The following is a 17,908-nucleotide window of genomic DNA, read 5'->3' as shown; positions in this document are numbered from 1 at the left end:
TTTGACAGGACAGTAAAAGGCAGTAGAAGACAGAACAGAGGGAGAAGCAGAAAGCTTTTACTGTAGTCCAGTCAAAAGGTGGTAGGGCTGTCTAGCACAGAGGCAAAGAGAAGAGGCTGGTTTTGAGAAACTCCATAGTTAGAGGTGTCCTGGCCCAAGAGTCCCAGGCTCTGGTTTCTTATGTGGAAGACGGGTCCTGAGGTGGCTACGTGTAGCGGCTTGCAGAGCCTCCTCCAGCACTCTCCCATCTTTCTCGCAGGGTCCACGCCATTCCCCTACAACCCTTTGATTATGAGGCTACAGGCAGGTGTCATGGCCTCCCCGCCCCCACCTGGCCTCGCGGCAGGCAGCGGGCCCCTAGCTGGTCCCCACCACGCCTGGGATGAGGAGCCCAAGCCACTGCTGTGTTCACAGTACGAGACACTCTCGGACAGCGAGTGACCACGGATTGGGGGGGAGCGGTGCCAGGTCCCCGCACAAGGCAGAAGCAGCCCAGCATGGAGCAGACAGCTGCTGACTCCCGAGACTGAGGAAGGAGCCCCTGAGTCTGCCTGCGCGTCCATCTGTCCGTCCGTCCACTCATCTGTTCATCCAGAGCTGGCATCCTGCCTGTCTAAAGCCTTAACTAAGACTCCCGCCCCGGGCTGGCCCTGCGCAGTGACCTTACACTCAGGGGATGTTTACCTGGTGCTCGAGAGGGGAGTGGACAGGAGGGGAGGGACAGTGGGCCAGGAGGGGGGGACAGCAATCGTGTGTCAGTCGCACTCGTGCATCTGGGGCAGCAGGGACCCACCACAGGCTGACCAGGCACCTCCATGCCACCGCCTCGCCCCTTACCGCATTTGGAACCAAAGTCTAAGCTGAACTCGCGCGTGGTCCTGCCCCTCCCTCTGCCCCCAGCCCGCTCGCGCACTGGACAGACAGACGTTCCCAGCTTATCCTGCCCCAATGCTGTCATCATCGCAGTCTCCACAGGCCACCCAGCCCACAAGACTGGGAGCCCATCAGACCAAGTGGGTGCACAAGGGGCCAGGCCTGTCCTGGGGCATGGATGCTTGCAGGAACTGGACCGTTTCCCCGGCCTGTTGCTGCGGCGACAGGAGGGAAGGCACGTGTAAATGGTGTTGGCTTACAGGGTATATTTTTGATACCTTCAATGAGTTAATTCAGACGTCTCACACAAGGAAGGACTCGCCCGTGTTTCTGCCGCTGTGCTTTGGTCTCTACCTTACTGTCTCAGAGGCACGTGCCAGCCAAGGCGGTGGCCCCACCATATGCAGGACTTGGGGGTCAGGGGCTCCGGCACACGGCACTGTGCCCTTCCCCCCACCCCCACCCCCTTCCTTGGGCAGAATGGACTTGATGCGTATTCTGTGGCCGCTCTCTGTGCACGGCGGCATTCTGTCATTTACACATGTTGTTCCAATTAAAAAGCAAATATACTCAAGTGACAACGTTTGTACTCTGCTTCTCACTGGGCAGCAGGCAGCCACAGGAGTCAAGGGGAGTGTTCCTTAAAGTCAGCACTGAGCAGTGAACATTGACCCCAAAGTACAGTGCCACCAGAGGGCATCCTGCATGCACACCTATGAGGAAGCCACCAGGTACTTGTGTTGTCGAGACCTTGCTGGATGTTCACACCTGTGGGGGACCCATTGGTCATTCACACCAGTGATCATCCTACAGGGGTGTTCACACTTGTTGGGGAAGCCAGTGGGTACCTGTATTATACGGTGACCATGTGGAGGTGCTCATACCCATGGAGAAGGGTCCTGGGCATTCACCCCTGTCACAGGAGGGTAGTCATTGCATTCTTCACAGTGACAATGTGTGGACTTACGGGGTGAAGATTACTGTCTCGTAGTAAGCATTGGGGTCCCTGCCTGTGGCTTAGCTTCTCGTGTTCTTTCTTGTGGGTGTAAATTTCCAGCAGTCACACCCACAGTGAGGGTGTCCTGGGGGACTCTTGCTTCTTGCTCTGCACTGTTTTGATCCTACCTGTTGTGTCAGTGGTAAGTATTCTTGGACCTGACCAAAATGGCCACACCTACCTCTTTGGGTTTGATCTAAGAAACTCCAACAGAGCCCTGCTGCCACCTTGGTGCCTGTTGTAGTCAGGGTTCTCTAGAGCAGTGGCTCTCAACCTTTCTGTTCCTGTGACCCTTAAATACAGCTCCTCGCGTGTGGTGACCCCCTGACCATAGATTTATTTTCATTGCTACTTCATAACTGGTTTTGCTACTGTTGTGAATCATAGCATAAATATCTGATATGCAAGATAGTTGATATGTATGACCCCTATGAAAGGGCTGCTCAAGCCTCTAAGGGGTTGCAACTCACAGGTTGAGAACCACTGCTCAGGAATTTGTGTGTGTGTACACATACATACGTGTGTATATGAGTATATATACGTATGTGTATATATGTGTATTCATATATATACATATATATATGTACATAAGTGTATGTGTGTGTATATACATATGTGTATGTGTATAGCAGAATTTATTAAGAATAGGCTTTTAAAAATATGTTTGGTCTGTGTGTGTATCTGCACCACAGTGCATGCCTGGTATCTGCAGAGATCAGACTAGAGACAGGTGCTTGTGAGCCACCAATGTGGGTGCCAGGAACTGAACTCTGGGTCTTCTGGAAGGGCACCCGGTGCTCTTAACCCCCGAACCATCTCTCCAGCTCCTTGAGTGAGCTTTAAAACAGTAACACAGCCAAGCCCCACCCACGGTGCTGAGAACAGCTTGTGTGGTCCTTGGACCTGAATACCTCAGAGTTGTCCCAGAACAGCTTGCCTCTCACTGCAGGGCGATGACCCTTAAGTCACTGACTAAGAGTGCCAATCTGGCACCTGGAAGCTCAGAAGGTTTCTAGAGAGCCCCTGGTCCCCAGGCCACCAGGAAAGCTTAGCCTGGTTGTACCGTCAGCCATGGGGTTGGCAGTGCTATCAACGAGGCAGAGCCCCTCTCAGTGAAAGGGCGAGGTGATCTCCTTCCTGGCAGTCCCCTTGCACCTGGCTGCTGCCTGAAGGTGCTGCCCACAATCCAGGTGTGCCTTCCCACATCAAAGCCTTTGGGACAGCTCTTCAGGTGAGGCTCCCTTACCTCATTTGTGACAGGGTGACATTTAAAACAACTCTCGAAGCAGGGCTGAGAGGGCTTCCAGCCTTTGCACTGAGTCAGTTGATCTGCTCCAGCCTGGGGCCTGGGGCCCCTCTACATCCATCCATACCCGTCTGTACATGTTGTGACACCCCAGCCTGCTGTCCCCAATCTGCCACCTGGCTCCAGAGCTGGTTTGAGAGTTGGTCCGCAAAGGCCTGGGCTGAACTCACTTGGCCTTACCCCGCTGCCAGGTGGCTGGTTTAGTGCCCTCAGAGGCCAGCCATTCAAAGAGAGGGGTGTGGGAAGCAACCAGGCAGGCCCGTACTGGAGTCTTCATCCGGCAGGGTCATACTCTTTCTGCCAAGGTGCCTGCCTTGCACTCATCCTTAGCTCCTAGCCTGGGCAGCCAGGGAGGGATGCCATGACAGAGGGTCCCAAGTCTCCAGAATGAAACCCACCTTGGCTCTGCTGGCATGTGGCTGCTGGGTCTGATAAAGGAAAGGGGATCTGAAGCAGCCATAGGCAGGACTCTGATCATGAAGGCTCTGGTGGAGGTGTGTATCTCCCCAGAACAACCTCCCCAGCCGCCTGGAATATCTGAGCTAGAGTGTGGAGAGACATTTGCATCCTCCAGGGACTCCCAAGCGGCCTGTCTGTCCTGTGAACTGTCGGGAGCAGACATGAGCTGAAACCTGGAGACCACCGGGCAGGTCTGTACCAGGCTGGCATGAATGGGCTCAGCCTGCGTCCAGACTGCAATACAAAAGCCAGCAGCCAGGGGGTGCTGTGGGCCTCATGTTGCACACAGCCAGCTCCACCTGGATGGTCAGGTTGCTTTGCTACACCAGTTCACTGTGTGGTGTCCCTTGGCTGCCACCAGACTGGAGCTGGTCTGAGCTACCCTGTTGTCTCCTCCAGCCGCATCTCTGCCTCTCAGATATGAAACCCATGAGGCCCAGACCATGACAGGGATGTGGAGACAGAGCTTGTGCCTTTGGAGGGTTTCTTCTGTCCCCTAGCTGTAACCAGCCTGTCCTCGCTCCACCTTTAAAATGGAGGCGCATGTGACTTCTCTCACCCTTGCCTCCCAGGAAAACACCTGGCCACACTGGTCCACCCTTCTCTAAGAACACCCAAGCTCGCTCCTCTGAGTCTCTTAATACAGAGAGAGCTAGTCCTGCATCAAGCCACATAGAGCCTGACCCCTTCCCCTTAGGAGAGCTCTGCCCACTGGTCAGATATGCACTGATCCCCTACCTAGGCTTGACTCAGAAACAACACAGACCAGGTCAGTCAAGGAGGACTTCCTAGAAGTGGCAGCCTTCAAAAGACAGGTTGTGGGGGACACAGCCTGTGCTAGACTCTTGAAAGCCAGGGTGGGGACAAGGGATCTATGAGAAAAGGCATGGCTGGCTTTCTAATATTGAAGCAGGTTGGGCTTGCAAAGTGAAAGAGGAGGGTGGAGAGAGAGAGGTCCAAGCCTAGTGTAGACCACTCTACAAGGTGGGTCAGGGAGGCTCAAGGGCAAGGGTTGTGGTAAGAGGCCGTTCAGCGGCCAGTGGAGCTCGGGGGTCTCTCTACCAGCCTTGCCCGTCTGTGGTAGTGGCGGCCACCTCAGCTCTTTCTTGGCTGTGGACAAGCTACATTACAAGGTGTACAGGTTGCATGGAGTTTGAAGGAAGAAAGCCATGAATGGCCCATGTGGAAGGACACACGTCCCTCACCCTTGGCAGCTAGTCCAGGGATCTGAGACATGGCCAACAAAAGAACCTCAGGCAGTGGGGACAGTGTCTCCAGGGAGCTGTGGCTGCCACCAGGATCTCGAGTCCCCACCCCCCCACCACTCCTTTTGGGGATGCTGTGACTGACGAAAGGGTGAGTGAACCAGGGCCAGGTTCTAGACCAAGGTTCTCTGCTGCCCAGGGAGACGGCGAGGTGTCCAGAGGGCCAGGGCACAAGTCTGGCTGATGAGAAAGGACATTGATCGCGTTTACTGCGGGCACGAGTACTACAGATTCTTTCACACGTTTTGCAGCATAAAGCAGCACACGCCAGGCATGGTGGCGCGTGCCTTTAATCCCAGCACACAGGAGGCAGAGGTAGATGGAGCTCTGTGAATTCAAGGCCAGCTTGGTCTACAGAGTGAATTTCAGGACAGCTAAGGCTGATGTCGTAAATCCTGTCTCAAAAATAACAAGAAGGGGTACCTAGGCACCTTGTGATTACTATAAGCCTTACTGCCCTGTGGGCAGGAACCACTCTGGGGATACTACAGGGTCTTTGTGCCTGGTACTGGAGGGCTAGGCAAAAGGTCATTTGACACAAGGCACTCTAGGGCAGGGCAGCTGGGAACATGGCCTTAGGGTGGTGAGCCCCCAAGGATTGGGACTGGATCTGCTCCAACCTGGCACCTCATTCTCCCGATCTCTAGGTCCCCTGGATAACCACAGGACAGGTGAACTGCTGAGGGGTGTACTTGGGGTATACTTGGAGTATACCTGGGGTATGGTGCCTTACCCGCCCCTGCCTTTGTTCCCTCACTGGGGGGCTTTCCCAAGCTCTGCACATTGTAGTTGGCAGCCTGGCGACCCTATATTCTCAAACAGGTAAGAGCCCTTGGAGTGGGAAGCCAGTTGGGCTTATGACTATAGATTGGTGATAGGGCCCTTGCCTGGCACACGGGAGGCTTTTGGGGTGAGAGGCGGGAGGCTGGCATACATGGAAATCTCTAGTTCTTCCTTGTCTCCCAGGAGCAGGGAAGCCAGGCTCCCTCAGATACTAATGCCAGGTGGGAAGAAAGTAGCTCCAGGCATATCCAGCTTCTCCCCCCACCCCCACCCCCAGGGGCATCTCAGAAACAGAGGGCATCCTGGCTGTGCGGGTATATTTTATTAAGATAATTCACTAATTTCTTAAGCTGTTCTTTTAACCAGGGAGCACCTCAGATAAGCTAATAGATGAACAGAAATCTATCAGTCATTTGGGTTCTGTTTGCCCCACAAAGAGTGTCCCTTCCCTCTGGGCTACCACAGCGGCAGTAGGTAGGTTTCTAGCTACTGGACAGTTGAGACAAAGGGACATCTCCACCTCTAAAGTAGACTCGGGGACTCATTTTAGCCTGGGCACCATGGGACAGCACCAGGTTGTGGGAAACTGGTGTAACTGTAGGATCCATCCTAAGCAAGAATGGGAGGCCAAGAAAAACAGACTCCGCTTCTCTTGGGGTTCCGAGCCCTGCTGTAGGCTCAAGTCCAGAGTCAGCCATAGGCAGTTATTGGCCGCGTCCCCTCATTTGCTTTGATGCCTCCCCAGGGCACCTGCCAAAGAGCTTTGAGGCTCAAGAGTTCTAAGCTAGTCGGGAATGTGTCTTGTGGGGCACATGTGGGCCGCCCTGCAGGGCTGTGCCCTGCACAGCAGACAATGTGTTCTGGGTACCCCCAGCCTTTGCCATCTCAGGTCAAGGTAAAGCCAGCTCAGCCCTCCGCACGCACCTGAGGTTCTCAGCTGGAATGAGTGTTTTTTTTAAAATGACCTATTTTGGAAAAGAGCCTCTCCAAGAATGAGGTTGCGAGCCAGGCCATGGCTGAGTGCCCTGTGCTACATAGGGCCGTCTTTGCCTCAAGGGCACACCAGGACATGCTTGGCCCTGCCCTTAAGGCCATAGAGCCTCTAAAGGCTAATGAAAGATGCATTCACAGAATCCTCTAGGCTGGAGCTCGGGCACAGCCAGCCTAACGTGGTGGTAGCCGGGTCATCTTTCCTGAACCTCTCCCATACTCAGGTCCTCCTCAGACACTGGACTCCTCAGAGTACATCGGGACCCCCGGGACCGGGTGCAGGGTCCCCGCACCGCCGCAGCTGCAGGCTGGAGGAGTACCAGTGCCGAGGCTGGCCGAGGCTGCAGTGCAGGGTGGTGCGGAAAGAGCTGCGGGCCAGTTTGGGGAAGATGATGGCGGTGCTCCCGAACCGCAGGGCCCGTGGGCGAGGCTCCAGGGTCAGCTGGCTGCGGTAGCTCCGCCAGGTGCAGTTGGGCGCCGCCACTATGGTCTCACTGTAGGCCGTGACCGTGGGCACTGGAGCGTAGAAGATCTTGTCGCGGAAGTATCTCTCTGAGGCGTAGGTGATCTCAGAGTTGCAGCTGGGGAGGGCAGTAACGAAGGGGGTGAGTTGCCCGCCACCCTCAGTGGCTAGCCTTCTTGACCTTGAATCCCCAGCTGGGGGACTGATGAGATGGCTCAGAGGTTAAGAGCACCGACTATTCTTCCAGAGGTCCTGCGTTCAATTCCCAGCAACCACATGGTGGCTCACAACCATCGGTAATGAGAAACAACAACAACAACAAAAAAAACCTATGGGGCAGAGTGAGCAGGAGACAGGAAGAGGGAAGGGGAGGGATCCCAGCTGGGAGACTAAAGAGTGACACACAGCACAGACCGCTGGACCCTAAATTGGGGGGAGAGACAAGAAAAGATTGATCGGGATGATAGGTTCTTTTGGGTGGTGGCTTTGTGGCAGTGGATTGTGACCATAGAGGAATATGTGAGGTGTTGGAGCATATTTCAGTATTCGGGGACCAACGATGTTAAAAGGTCATGTGGGAGAGCAGAGCGAGTGTGCCCCCCCCATTAAAGTCTACTCCCAACTTTGCCAGAAGAAAGCCTATTGAAAGTCCCCATAGCCCCTCCTGGTAGGTGGGTCCCCCTTCAGAGGGACAAGTCAGTGACATCAGTGCCACTTCCATGGTTTCTGACCTGATACCAAGCAGAGGACACAGCACCAGGGAGTATGAGTTGAGGCCCCAGCTGGCTGGCTGTGCACAGCCAGACATGACCCCCGCCTCCCTCCAGCCAGGTGGGTCCTGTCTTACACCCTGCACCCAGCTCCCCAGCACACTCCCCAAGCTGGGACCCACCCACCTCGCTCTTGGCCTACTTACCGGATTTCATGTGCGGGTTCTGGGTCCACCTCGATGCTCTCCCCAAAGAACACAGGCAGCAACCGTGACCTCATCTCCAGAGCTGGGGGAGTTTGGAAGAGGGAAGGAGCCTAGGAGGAGACATGGCAGAGGCGAAGGGAATATCTATTTGTATATTACCCACAGTACTGAGGATGGGGGTGGGGAAGCAGACAAACGTGTGTACCCACACGCCTGTGCATGACCTTGTGAGGGCAGGACATGACCGTCTTCATGCACCAGCACCCTAGGTGAGATTAATGTAAACTGAGTCAGGTGGAGGCACCTGTCTCCCATGGGACCCCATGCAGCCTCAGGCTCCAGAGACATCAGCGCTGATCCATGCCACCAACCTCCCAGCTGAGGTGCTTACAGAAATTAACACTAGAGTGGCTGTTTGTGGATTGGTGTTTCCCCCAAATGCACCAGGTAAGTCTGCTGGTTAGCTACTGTGCCCTGGGCACAGCACTAGGTCCCATGTGGCCTTAGAGGAGGTAGGGTGTGAACAGGGACGAAGGCTTAATTGTACGCATTTGGATGCATATCCCCTGCCCGCTGCCCCTCTTTGGCTCATGGGCTCAATGTTTTCGCTCAGGCATTAGAATGCTTGCCTACCATGCACTAGGCCCCTACTTCCAGAATCCCATAAACGGGGGCCGGCAAGCCCAGTAGGCAGAAGGTACAATCAGGAGAATTGGAATTCAAGGGCATCTTCAGGTGCATAGAGAGTTCAGGGCCATCCTTGGCTACATGAGAACCTCAAGACAGACCAAGAGGTAAAAAATCGGAACCCAGCACCTCTTGAGGCCGTGTCCTGAGCCTTGACCAACCTGCTGCAGCAGCCCCAATCCAGCTGGAGGTTGTGCAGGACTCTGCCAGACAGACAGACAGTGCAATTCAAGTGGAAGGAGCCAGCTCTCCAAAGGTTGCCACTGGAAAAACAGTACAGCCACCCACAGGGAGGCTGCAGGCCTCACGAGATAGGACAGAGCCCAGGTGTCCACTGGGTTAAGGCCTGGGGCAGGGAGGCTGGACATGTCCCGTTGGATTGGAGGTACAGATACCAAGGGAAGTGGGTGGCAGCCACTAGCTACTCCCTGTAGGAGATTTCTGCATTCCAAACCCTGGCGAAGAGTTGAGAATGTCTCACCCTACAGGCTACAGAGCCCACAGGAAGAGCTCAACTGCATTGGGTAAGAAACAGTTCTCCCACCCAGAGGTTGGGTATCGTTCCATAGTGACCATGGTGGTCACCCAGGCCACATACAGTGTGGGCCACCATAGCTCCAGGCTCTGTCAACACTGGAGTCTTCACATCACCGTATCTGCCTCACTGCGCCTCACTAGGGCACAGAAAATCCCAGGCAGGTGGCCACCCAGGGTTCAGGAGCCCTGTTTTAAGTCTAAAGAGATTCTCCAAGGGGCTGCAGGATGGTTCAGTGGTTAAGGACACTTACTGCTTTTGCAGAAGACCTGGGCTCAGTTCCCAGCATCCATGTGGTAACTTAAACACCTAACTCAAGTTCCAGGGGATGGATGCACCCTGCTGGTCTCTGTGGGTACCATACATGGTACACACACACACACATAAGGTGACTGAGACCTCCAGCTGCGGCTGGCAGAGCCTCGGTGTGCATCCATGACTGCAAGTGTGCCAACTGTGATGCCATCCACACTGGGGGCTGAAGGATGTCCAGTTCCCAGGGATTTCATTGTCCCCCTTGCAGCTCTGGGACATCAAGATAGAGGGGGAGAAAGGTCTGAGGGTACCTACCAATCCTAATGGACTCCCCCTTCCCCACCTGGCCCTGACCCCAGCCTTGCCCTTTCCTGAGTGCAGAGAGCCATGGGCAGCCAGGGCAGCTGACTGGTCAGACAGGGGTGAGGTGGAGATCAGAGCTGGCCTCAGCAGGGCAAAGGGCCGAGGTTCCTTTGAACATAATGAGCCACTCACTGCCCAGTCCAATGATGGTAAACACCGCTCAGTGGCTGGCTGGAGCCGTGGTGCCATGGGGTTTGGCACGCTGGGAAAACCCAAAGCCACAGGGAGCGATAACACAGTATGGCAGAGAGCGAGGTGCCACCCAGAGATCGCCCCACCTGGGGGCGGTCTGGCCTAGCTGAACCAAGACACACAGAAGGGGTACAGCCACAAGGCCAAAACAGTGTCACCTCCTCGGTGATGGAGGGGCACGGCCCCACTGGCTGCTGCTGGAGGGACCCCTGCCACCCCTGCCACCCCCACCCCCAGCCTCATGCACAATGCTACATGGAGACTTTGCAAGGGAGTCAAAGACACCCTTGGCAGCTTCTGGTTTGTTTTAAATGAAGTCTCTCATTCTATAGACCAGGCTGGCCTGGAACTCCCAGCTGTATTCCTGCCTCACCTTCCCAAGTGTTGGAATTAAACCCTGGTTGTTTTTAGCTGCATTTTGAATATGTGTGGGACAGGCTTGGTTGATAAGTCTACCTCGGCCCAGGAGGAAATGAAGCAAGGAGGGACCGTAACAGCCCGAATCCCTGTCCTCCCTGCAGAAGGCAGGGGCTGTTAATGGTGGCAGCTGAGGACCTTAGAAACAGCCACAGAGCTGTGCAATTGGAGGGAGAGGCCACCACGATGGGTCCCCACAGCAAGTCAGAAAGACTGGTGATATTGATGGTCCCCACAAGGACAGTTGAGTCCCGAACCCCATGCTGTGGCTAGAACAGCCATGGGGTCTCTACAGGTGTGAGGTAGCCACTGACTGACTAGTGTCCTAAGACAGGGACATCAGAATAGAGTAAGATGAAGATGGCTGGCGGCAGATATTGCTACTATATCTCAGCACGCCACAGAGTACCCCAATGCCATAGCCAAGGGCTCCCACCAAAAGCCACATCTTGCCACAAGAAACCACAGATGTGTCACTGGACATACGGATTACCACCAGAAGCCAGGGATGGTCTTCGCTAGTCCGGAGGGATCCCAACTCGGGCCTTGCTTGATTCTGGTTTTATGGCCTCCAGATCCACGAGAGAGCGGCCTCTGTTCTAAGCCACTCTGGCACCTTAGAGGCAGCCATCCCAACTGGCCCTATCTGTAGTGCTTTCCCCAGAAGATGGCTGCTTGTGGGGTCCCCAGACTGAAGTTCCACGTGAGGCTCTTCCCAGCAGGTGCCCTAACCATGGGGCCATGGGGCCGGGGTTGTGAGGACCAGCTGGCAATCCACCAGAGACCAAGCCACCACTGAGGTTAAACAGGCCCAGCTGGAAGGAGGCCCTGGCAGATCTGCCTGCCTCCCCAACTCCCTCTGCAAACAGACTCCTCCACCCACCCCGCACACTGGCTCCCTTCCACAGGAGTCCATACAGACACCTCGCCCTGGCCACGGGTCTACTGAGCCTTGTCCTCCAGGCCCCTCCACTGTCCGTCCATCCATCTGCCTGCTCGTTTTTCCTTCAATCTGCCCATCTATCCACTGTCTATCTATCCATCCATCCTTCCTGACTCTGGGCACCAGCCCTCGTAGGAAGTTACCTGGCAACAGCCAGCTATTGCCCAGCTTACTATCGAAGGGGCTTGTTGGGTCCCTCTTACTCTCTGCCCCTTCTCTCCATCCCCCATCCCCTCCCTCTCCACATGTTCCTGGCCAGCCTCCCCCTCTCCTCCCTTCTCAACTCCCGCGCCCTAAATAAACTCTATTCTACACTATACCCATTGTGGCTGGTCCCTCAGGGGGAAGGGATGCCTCAGCATGGGCTCACAGAGCCCTCTTCCCACCTCAACATACTTCTTCACTCCACCAAACATACCCTTGGCTCTTTTTTTGTTTTTATAAAACACATCAGAAGGCCCCCCAAAGTAGTCATATCCACCATGCCCCTCCCTCTCCGCTTGGACCAGGGCCCACCCGGGGGAGGGGGGGGGGAGCCCTTCCTGATAGCCCAGCCTGTCATCAACACCTCTCTATCCTGTCCTGAAGCCAGGTTTTCTTATGAATCAACCAGGAGACCCTGGGGAGGCAGAGTCTAACCCACTCTGCTTCTTGTCACCCCCTGTCATTCAACAGTGAGCCCTGCCCCCACCCCACCCCACCCCCCACACACATAGAAGGGGCTGTGGTCTAAGCAAATACCTAGAGAGCTGCCCTGGTCAGATCCCAAAAGTCATCAGTAGTCCCCTGTGGGCCATAAAACTAGATGAGGAGGGGTGCCCAGGGGTGGGGGCGGGGGCAGTGCCCAAACTGCTTGTCTAGTGCTGGGAGCCTGTTTCTGACACAGACCTGTTCTCAGCCAGCAGGACCTGGCTCCCCGCCATGTCTGCCCCACACACCACAGCTCTGCGATGGAAGTATTGGGGGCGGGGGCACCTGATGTTTATCATCTGGCACAGAAGTCCAACTTGGGAGACCAGGGTGGCAGAGCCAGGGTCAGTCTGCTTTCGACTCAGTCCTGCCTGGATGGCTGAGCATTCTTGGGGTGAAGGCGGCAGGCAAACAGCCCCCATTCCAGCCAATACATCTTGCTCTCCTGGAGCCACGTGGGAGGGCAACACAGGCACACGCACACATAAACACACACACACACACATACACACATACACACACAGCTACTTTCCAGTTACATCTCTGAAAGAGGCTTCTAATTTGGGGGTCCTGGGTGCTCATGGTACTGTTTTGTTTTTTTTTTTTTTTTTTAACAAAACAAAAAACAAAGCAGTAGCTTTCAACCTCAGCTTAGCCTAGCAGAGCCTGGCCCAGATTCTCCTCCTCTTCTCTAAGGCTCTGCCACAGGACATTGGCATGTGCCGTCCTCTTAGACTGAGACACGTTTGTCACCCCCCATCTGCCTAAAATCCACTCCCTGATTTACCCTTGGCTTCTGCAGCGTCGTTCCCTGACTGTCTGTAGCAGTCAATCTTACATACATGGTAGCCATTCACTCCTGGCTCCGTGTCACACAGTGAAGGTGACCGTAGCTCCCCACTAGTACGACGGTGCTATGTGAGGACACCAGGGGACACCTGACCACCTTCCAATAGCTTCTTCCAGTTGAAACTGGCTCCCCAAGATGTGGGCAGCCTTCTTTTATCCCACACAGTAGACCAACCAGTGGATTGGCAACTGTCAGCCTGCCTATACCTAGGCCTCAGAGTTAGGGCCTCAGAGGGGACCAGGATGCTGGCGCTTAGATGATACAGTAAGTAGGGAAGAAATGGAACTCAAGAAGGTGGGGACCCTAGTGGGTAGGAACTGGTAGATAGGTAAGTGGGCGGGGCCACAGCTGGGCCCCCAAACCTGAGGAGGGGTTGCCATGGCTACTACCTCCTCTCTTGATGACCTGGACCCTATGGCTACACATTTAATTTCTCTGCTTAAATAATCAAGAAGCCGTTAACGCGCTACACAGTGAAAACCAGGGTAGATTTACATGTACACTGGAGCCAGGTTCCTGGGGTCAATTCTGCTGGGCAGCTTTGGATAACTTCCTAACCATCTCTGTGCCTCGACGGACTCCAGAACATGGGGAACCAAGGCAAGCAAGCATTCACAGACTGTGAGGACTAAACAGAAGTGGGGAGACCCACCCCTGGCTTGAGGGAAATGTCATCTACCAGGTATCGTGGAGTAATAGCCCCCAGGCTTCCCTGCCCAGACAAAGTCACAGACCAGGGCAGTATAGCTCCATAGCTGGCGCCTACTTAGCCAGGAAAGGCAGCAGTAACAGCAGCAGAGCCAGGCTAGGGAGCTGTTCTCACAGCTGCCTCTGGCTGACCCAGAAGGCATGGGAAGTATCCCGAATGCCCTGCAGAAGGCTTCTGGGTCACAAGGAATCGAAGCGACCTTTTCCTGGTGCCTTCTTTCCATCCCCAAAAATGTTCCCTGGAATTTCTTCCCCCTCACATCCATATTGAGGTTCCTAGTTTCCCACCCCCACCCCCACCTAAGAACAGCATTGCTCGCTTATATTAACTTCTAAAGTCCTTGATTGCTCCACCCACCCTCCCAAAAGAGACTCAGAAGTTCAATTCAAGACAGGCTTCAAACTTCCTTGCATGTTTGAGCCACCTGGGGAGATTTAAAGAAAAGTTCTGACAACCACATTGTGCCCTGGATCGGGTCAAATGTCTGGAGGAGGATGCTGGACGTGGCTTGGAGCCTCAAAGGCTTCCAGCACAGCCCCGCAGGCACACCTTGGCGGGAGAGTCCTTAACACACCCGGCAGAGGCCATCAAGCCACAGGGACATGTACAACCTCTGCTCTGTTCCGCCAGTCCTTTCTTCAAGTTGCTCCCTCGGACCCATCGCCAGAGCAACCTGGGCAAAGAGTGTCCAACCCCTAGAGTCCCAGCTCCGGGGACAGTTCCACTTCTACACCTACAAAACGAAGCCCATGGAGGCTCTCGACCCGAGCTGGGTTTGCAAAAATGCCTCCATTGAGAAGTCCTGGGAGGTCAATAAGGTAGGAGGCGGTGGCAGCAGCGACGGGACCCACGGACAGATAGCCGTAAGTCTGTAGAGTTTGGGGCATCGGGATACTACTCTGTGTTCCTGCCTGCCAGCAATCACCCCGAAACTCCCAGCCTGCAGATCCTGGTGAGGCGGGTGCCACTCCACGTCTGCCTCAGAAGAGGGATGAGACCATGCTGGCTTCTGAACGGCCCTCCCACTGCCCAATCCCCAGGTCTTACCACTGGAGCTTCAGTGGTGGCACGGGTGTCCAGGGTGCCTGGCGACAGGGCGTAGAAGGGCGGGCTAGGACTGGGACTGGGGGGCAGTCCTGAATCGGGACTGTCCAGCAAGCCGTCGCGGCTCTGCTCCCGCGTGTCCCCCATGGCCTGCAGATGCAGGTGACCCACCATGACTGGCGGGCGCGGGGCGTGGGCCCCAGCAGCTCGGGTCCCCGCCACCACTGGGCCAGAGGAGCGACAAGGAGGCTCTGGCCTGCGGCTCCAGCTGAGACCCGCTCCTGATGCAAATGCCTCCAGCCGCCAGCTGAGCCTCCTTTCCCAGGCACCGCCCCCTCCCCGCCCTCCTCCGCCCGCGGCTCTCGCTCCCGCCCCCCGGCCACCCACTGGGCCAGGGCAGGGTGAGGATTGCAAAGTCTCCAGCCTGCAAAAGTCACTGCCCCCACCCACCCACCCTCCGTGGTGCTGACTTGGGTCCACAGCCACCTCAGCAAGGACGCTCAGCCATCAGCCGGGCTATCAGCGTCCCTCACCTGGCTTGAGTCTCCAAGAAAAGCACCTTCAGCAACCTGGGGGGCGGGGGGGGGGGGGGGATGGGGGGTGTATTTACAGTGAGGGACAGAATGATCTAAGAACCCAGGGTCAAGATCTGCCCTAGGGGCCACCAGGGTGCTCATCTTCTTTTGCTTCGGTGAATTCGTCTGGACAGGGAAGCCTGGGGCCACTTGGGCGTAGGGAATGAAGGACACCTGATGTGTAGCTGGCATTCCCTTGGCCAGCCCTCCTTGTCTCTGTTGTCTCCTCGCAGTCGGCCTGTGAGTGCCTGCTTGCAGACGCTCTCCATTTTCTGGAGGAAACTGAACTACAGAGATGGTTAGGAAGTTGCCCAAGAGCGGGAAGGGGAGCGGGGACACTTCCAGATGCCCCCAACACCTACTATTGTCAGGGGTTTCCCTTGTGGTGACTCCCAACCATGAAATGATTTTTGTCGCTACTTCTGAAGCGTAATTTTGCTACAGTTATGAACCATAATATAAACACCTGTGTTTTCCGATGGTCTTAGGGGACCCCTGTGAAAAGGTCGCTCCACCTTCCCGCAAGGGAGGTGGGTCTCAACCCACAGGTTGAGAACCACTGCTCTATAAGGTCTCACTTGGGGACAAAGTTCTGCCTCCACCCCATCTCACTTGACCACCAGAGCTGAACACATGGTTTCCATTCTGCCTGCTTTCCTGGCAGGGACTGAAGAGCATCCCACCCACCACCTGCCTCCAGCCTTGCATCTGGACACAGAGGCCCAGACACCTGCAGAATATTTATGAAGATGTCAGGATGGCATATAGCAAAGGAGACAAGTGATGCCCTGCTAGGCCATCTACCCCATGTCTGCTGAAGAGAGGGAGGGACCCCAGCTTCAGAGTGGCCCCTAGAGGTGTGTCCTCCTCTGTAGGTTGGCCAAGTCCTCAGGGGGAAAGAAATCAGAGGCAGTTGTGCCAGTCAATCAGGGAGGGCCTCTCAGAGGAAGCAGCACTTGAACAGAATTGCAGGTCGAGGGAATAGCAGGGTACAAGGCCCCATGGCAGAAGAGAGCAAGCTGGCCCCAGAGGCTGTCACAGTGGAGCGGCAGGCTGAGCCCCGTTATTAGAAAAGCATATGGCCCAGATCTGTCATGTAGGAATGATCTTGGGGTTTTGGCTGCCCAAATGGAACCCACAAGAAACTTCACCTGGGGCCCTTTAACTAGAAATGGTTGCTGTCTTTCATAGAATAAAATTGGTGGCAGTCCTCTCTGGAATGTAAAGGACAGTATGGCCTTCCCCAGTGCTGGGTGCTAGAGCCTACTAGATACCAATTACTCTCTAGAAAAAGCCCTAACCTCTTAAACTCTCAACATCCCCCAGAGAACCTTCTGGAAGTCACCGAAGGTGACCTGAGGACAAGTTAAGGACCAGTACTTTGAAAGTGCAGCGTGAGCAGGGCAGTGGTGGCGCACGCCTTTAATCCCAGCACTCGGGAGGAAGAGACAGGCAGATCTCTGAGTTGGAGGCCAGCCTGGTCTACAGAGTGAGTTCCAGGACAGCCTGGCTACACAAAGGAACCTTGTCTCGAAAGAGCAAAACCAGCAACAGTGCAGGCTGCCTTGGCTCTGTTTCAAACTTTGATGTCAGGCGTCTGACCTGTTAAAAGCATGTACTACTCTTGAAAGAGGATCCGGGTTCAAATCCTACCACCCCTAATGGCTTGCTCACAATCACCTGTAACTCCAGTTCCAGACTGATGCCCTCTTCTGGCCTCTACAGGTACCCACACTCAATGCGCATACACCTAGACATAGATACACACAGGTACAACACAATTCAAAATAAAACCTTATTTAAAAAAAAAAAAGTTTTGGATGTCCTGACTTTTAAGCATGACAAGAAAATCCATCTTGATTTCTTTGATGCAGGCCTGGGCCCTCTCCCCTCCTACAGTCCTGACCAGAGCTCCATTCACTCTGAACAGAGACACTTCTATATCAGTGGCTCCTTTAGGTTGATGCTGGCTGACTTCTGGAAATTTCCCTGCACCAGTGCATGGCTTCCCCTGGAAGGAACTGGACTGGACTGGATAACATAGAAGGCACATGGATACCAATGGACAGGGGAAAAAAAAACAGCCTTATTTCAAATGTCACATACCAAGCAAACGCCCACACAGGTGACCGCAGCCATGACTTCTGACCTATAGGGATCCGCAGCCACAGACCCAGGACTGCTGTCCACTGAAAGGCAGTACTGTCCTGCTTGTCTCCTCCCAAGGCCAGATGGCCTAGAGACAGAGGTCAGAGGTCAGAAAAGGGCATAAAGCCTCCATAGACGTGAGCCGGGCTGGCTGCAGGCAGCTGCCAGAGATCTTAAGAGGGAGGCACTGGAAATGCGGTCTGTTAGGATCTGAGCACCCCATCTAACCAGTGCTACAGGAAGGGCTGCACCAGGCCAATGCTGGCTACGCTCCGGAGTTCTAGACCTCAAGGTTCTGAGGCAGGGGGATTTGGAGGCAAGAAAATGACAGGGGACACAAATATGTCACAGGAAGGGTAAGTGGAGTGGTCCTGACATGCACTTGTCTCAGGCTTGGGAGGAGGAGCCATCTGTGACGTACGTGTGTGTGTGTGTGTGTGTGTGTGTG

The 17,908-nt window shown here is 55.0% G+C and overlaps 2 protein-coding genes across 10 annotated transcripts in view; one reads left to right on the top strand and one right to left on the bottom strand.

Annotated features, from left to right (window-relative positions):
* Positions 1-1,458, top strand: part of Ncor2 (nuclear receptor corepressor 2) — a 162,858-nt gene extending 161,400 nt beyond the window's left edge. For 8 of the 9 annotated variants that reach the window (XM_029477777.1, XM_029477773.1, XM_029477779.1 and 5 more), the window contains exon 48: positions 260-1,451. In XM_029477777.1, the coding sequence (XP_029333637.1) occupies positions 260-441 (182 nt within the window). In that variant the 3' untranslated portion in view covers positions 442-1,451. Of the gene's footprint in view, positions 1-259 lie in introns of all 9 variants that reach the window. The other variant, XM_029477776.1, reaches the window with a different exon arrangement.
* Positions 1,459-5,986: 4,528 nt separating this feature from the next.
* On the bottom strand, positions 5,987-15,026 carry Rflna (refilin A). The gene is made up of 3 exons (XM_021163980.1): positions 14,741-15,026; positions 8,053-8,162; positions 5,987-7,254 (listed from the first exon to the last, which is right to left on the bottom strand). Exons 1-3 carry the CDS (start codon positions 14,909-14,911, stop codon positions 6,921-6,923), a joined length of 615 nt encoding a protein of 204 aa, XP_021019639.1. The 5' UTR covers positions 14,912-15,026; the 3' UTR covers positions 5,987-6,920.
* Between the last annotated feature and the right edge of the window lie 2,882 nt (positions 15,027-17,908).

The sequence above is a fragment of the Mus caroli genome, chromosome 5 (genome assembly GCF_900094665.2).
Source record: "Mus caroli chromosome 5, CAROLI_EIJ_v1.1, whole genome shotgun sequence".
Classification (NCBI taxonomy): Eukaryota; Metazoa; Chordata; class Mammalia; order Rodentia; family Muridae; genus Mus; species Mus caroli.
Note: the sequence above shows the minus strand (reverse complement) of the source record. Positions and strands in the feature narration are given on the sequence as shown.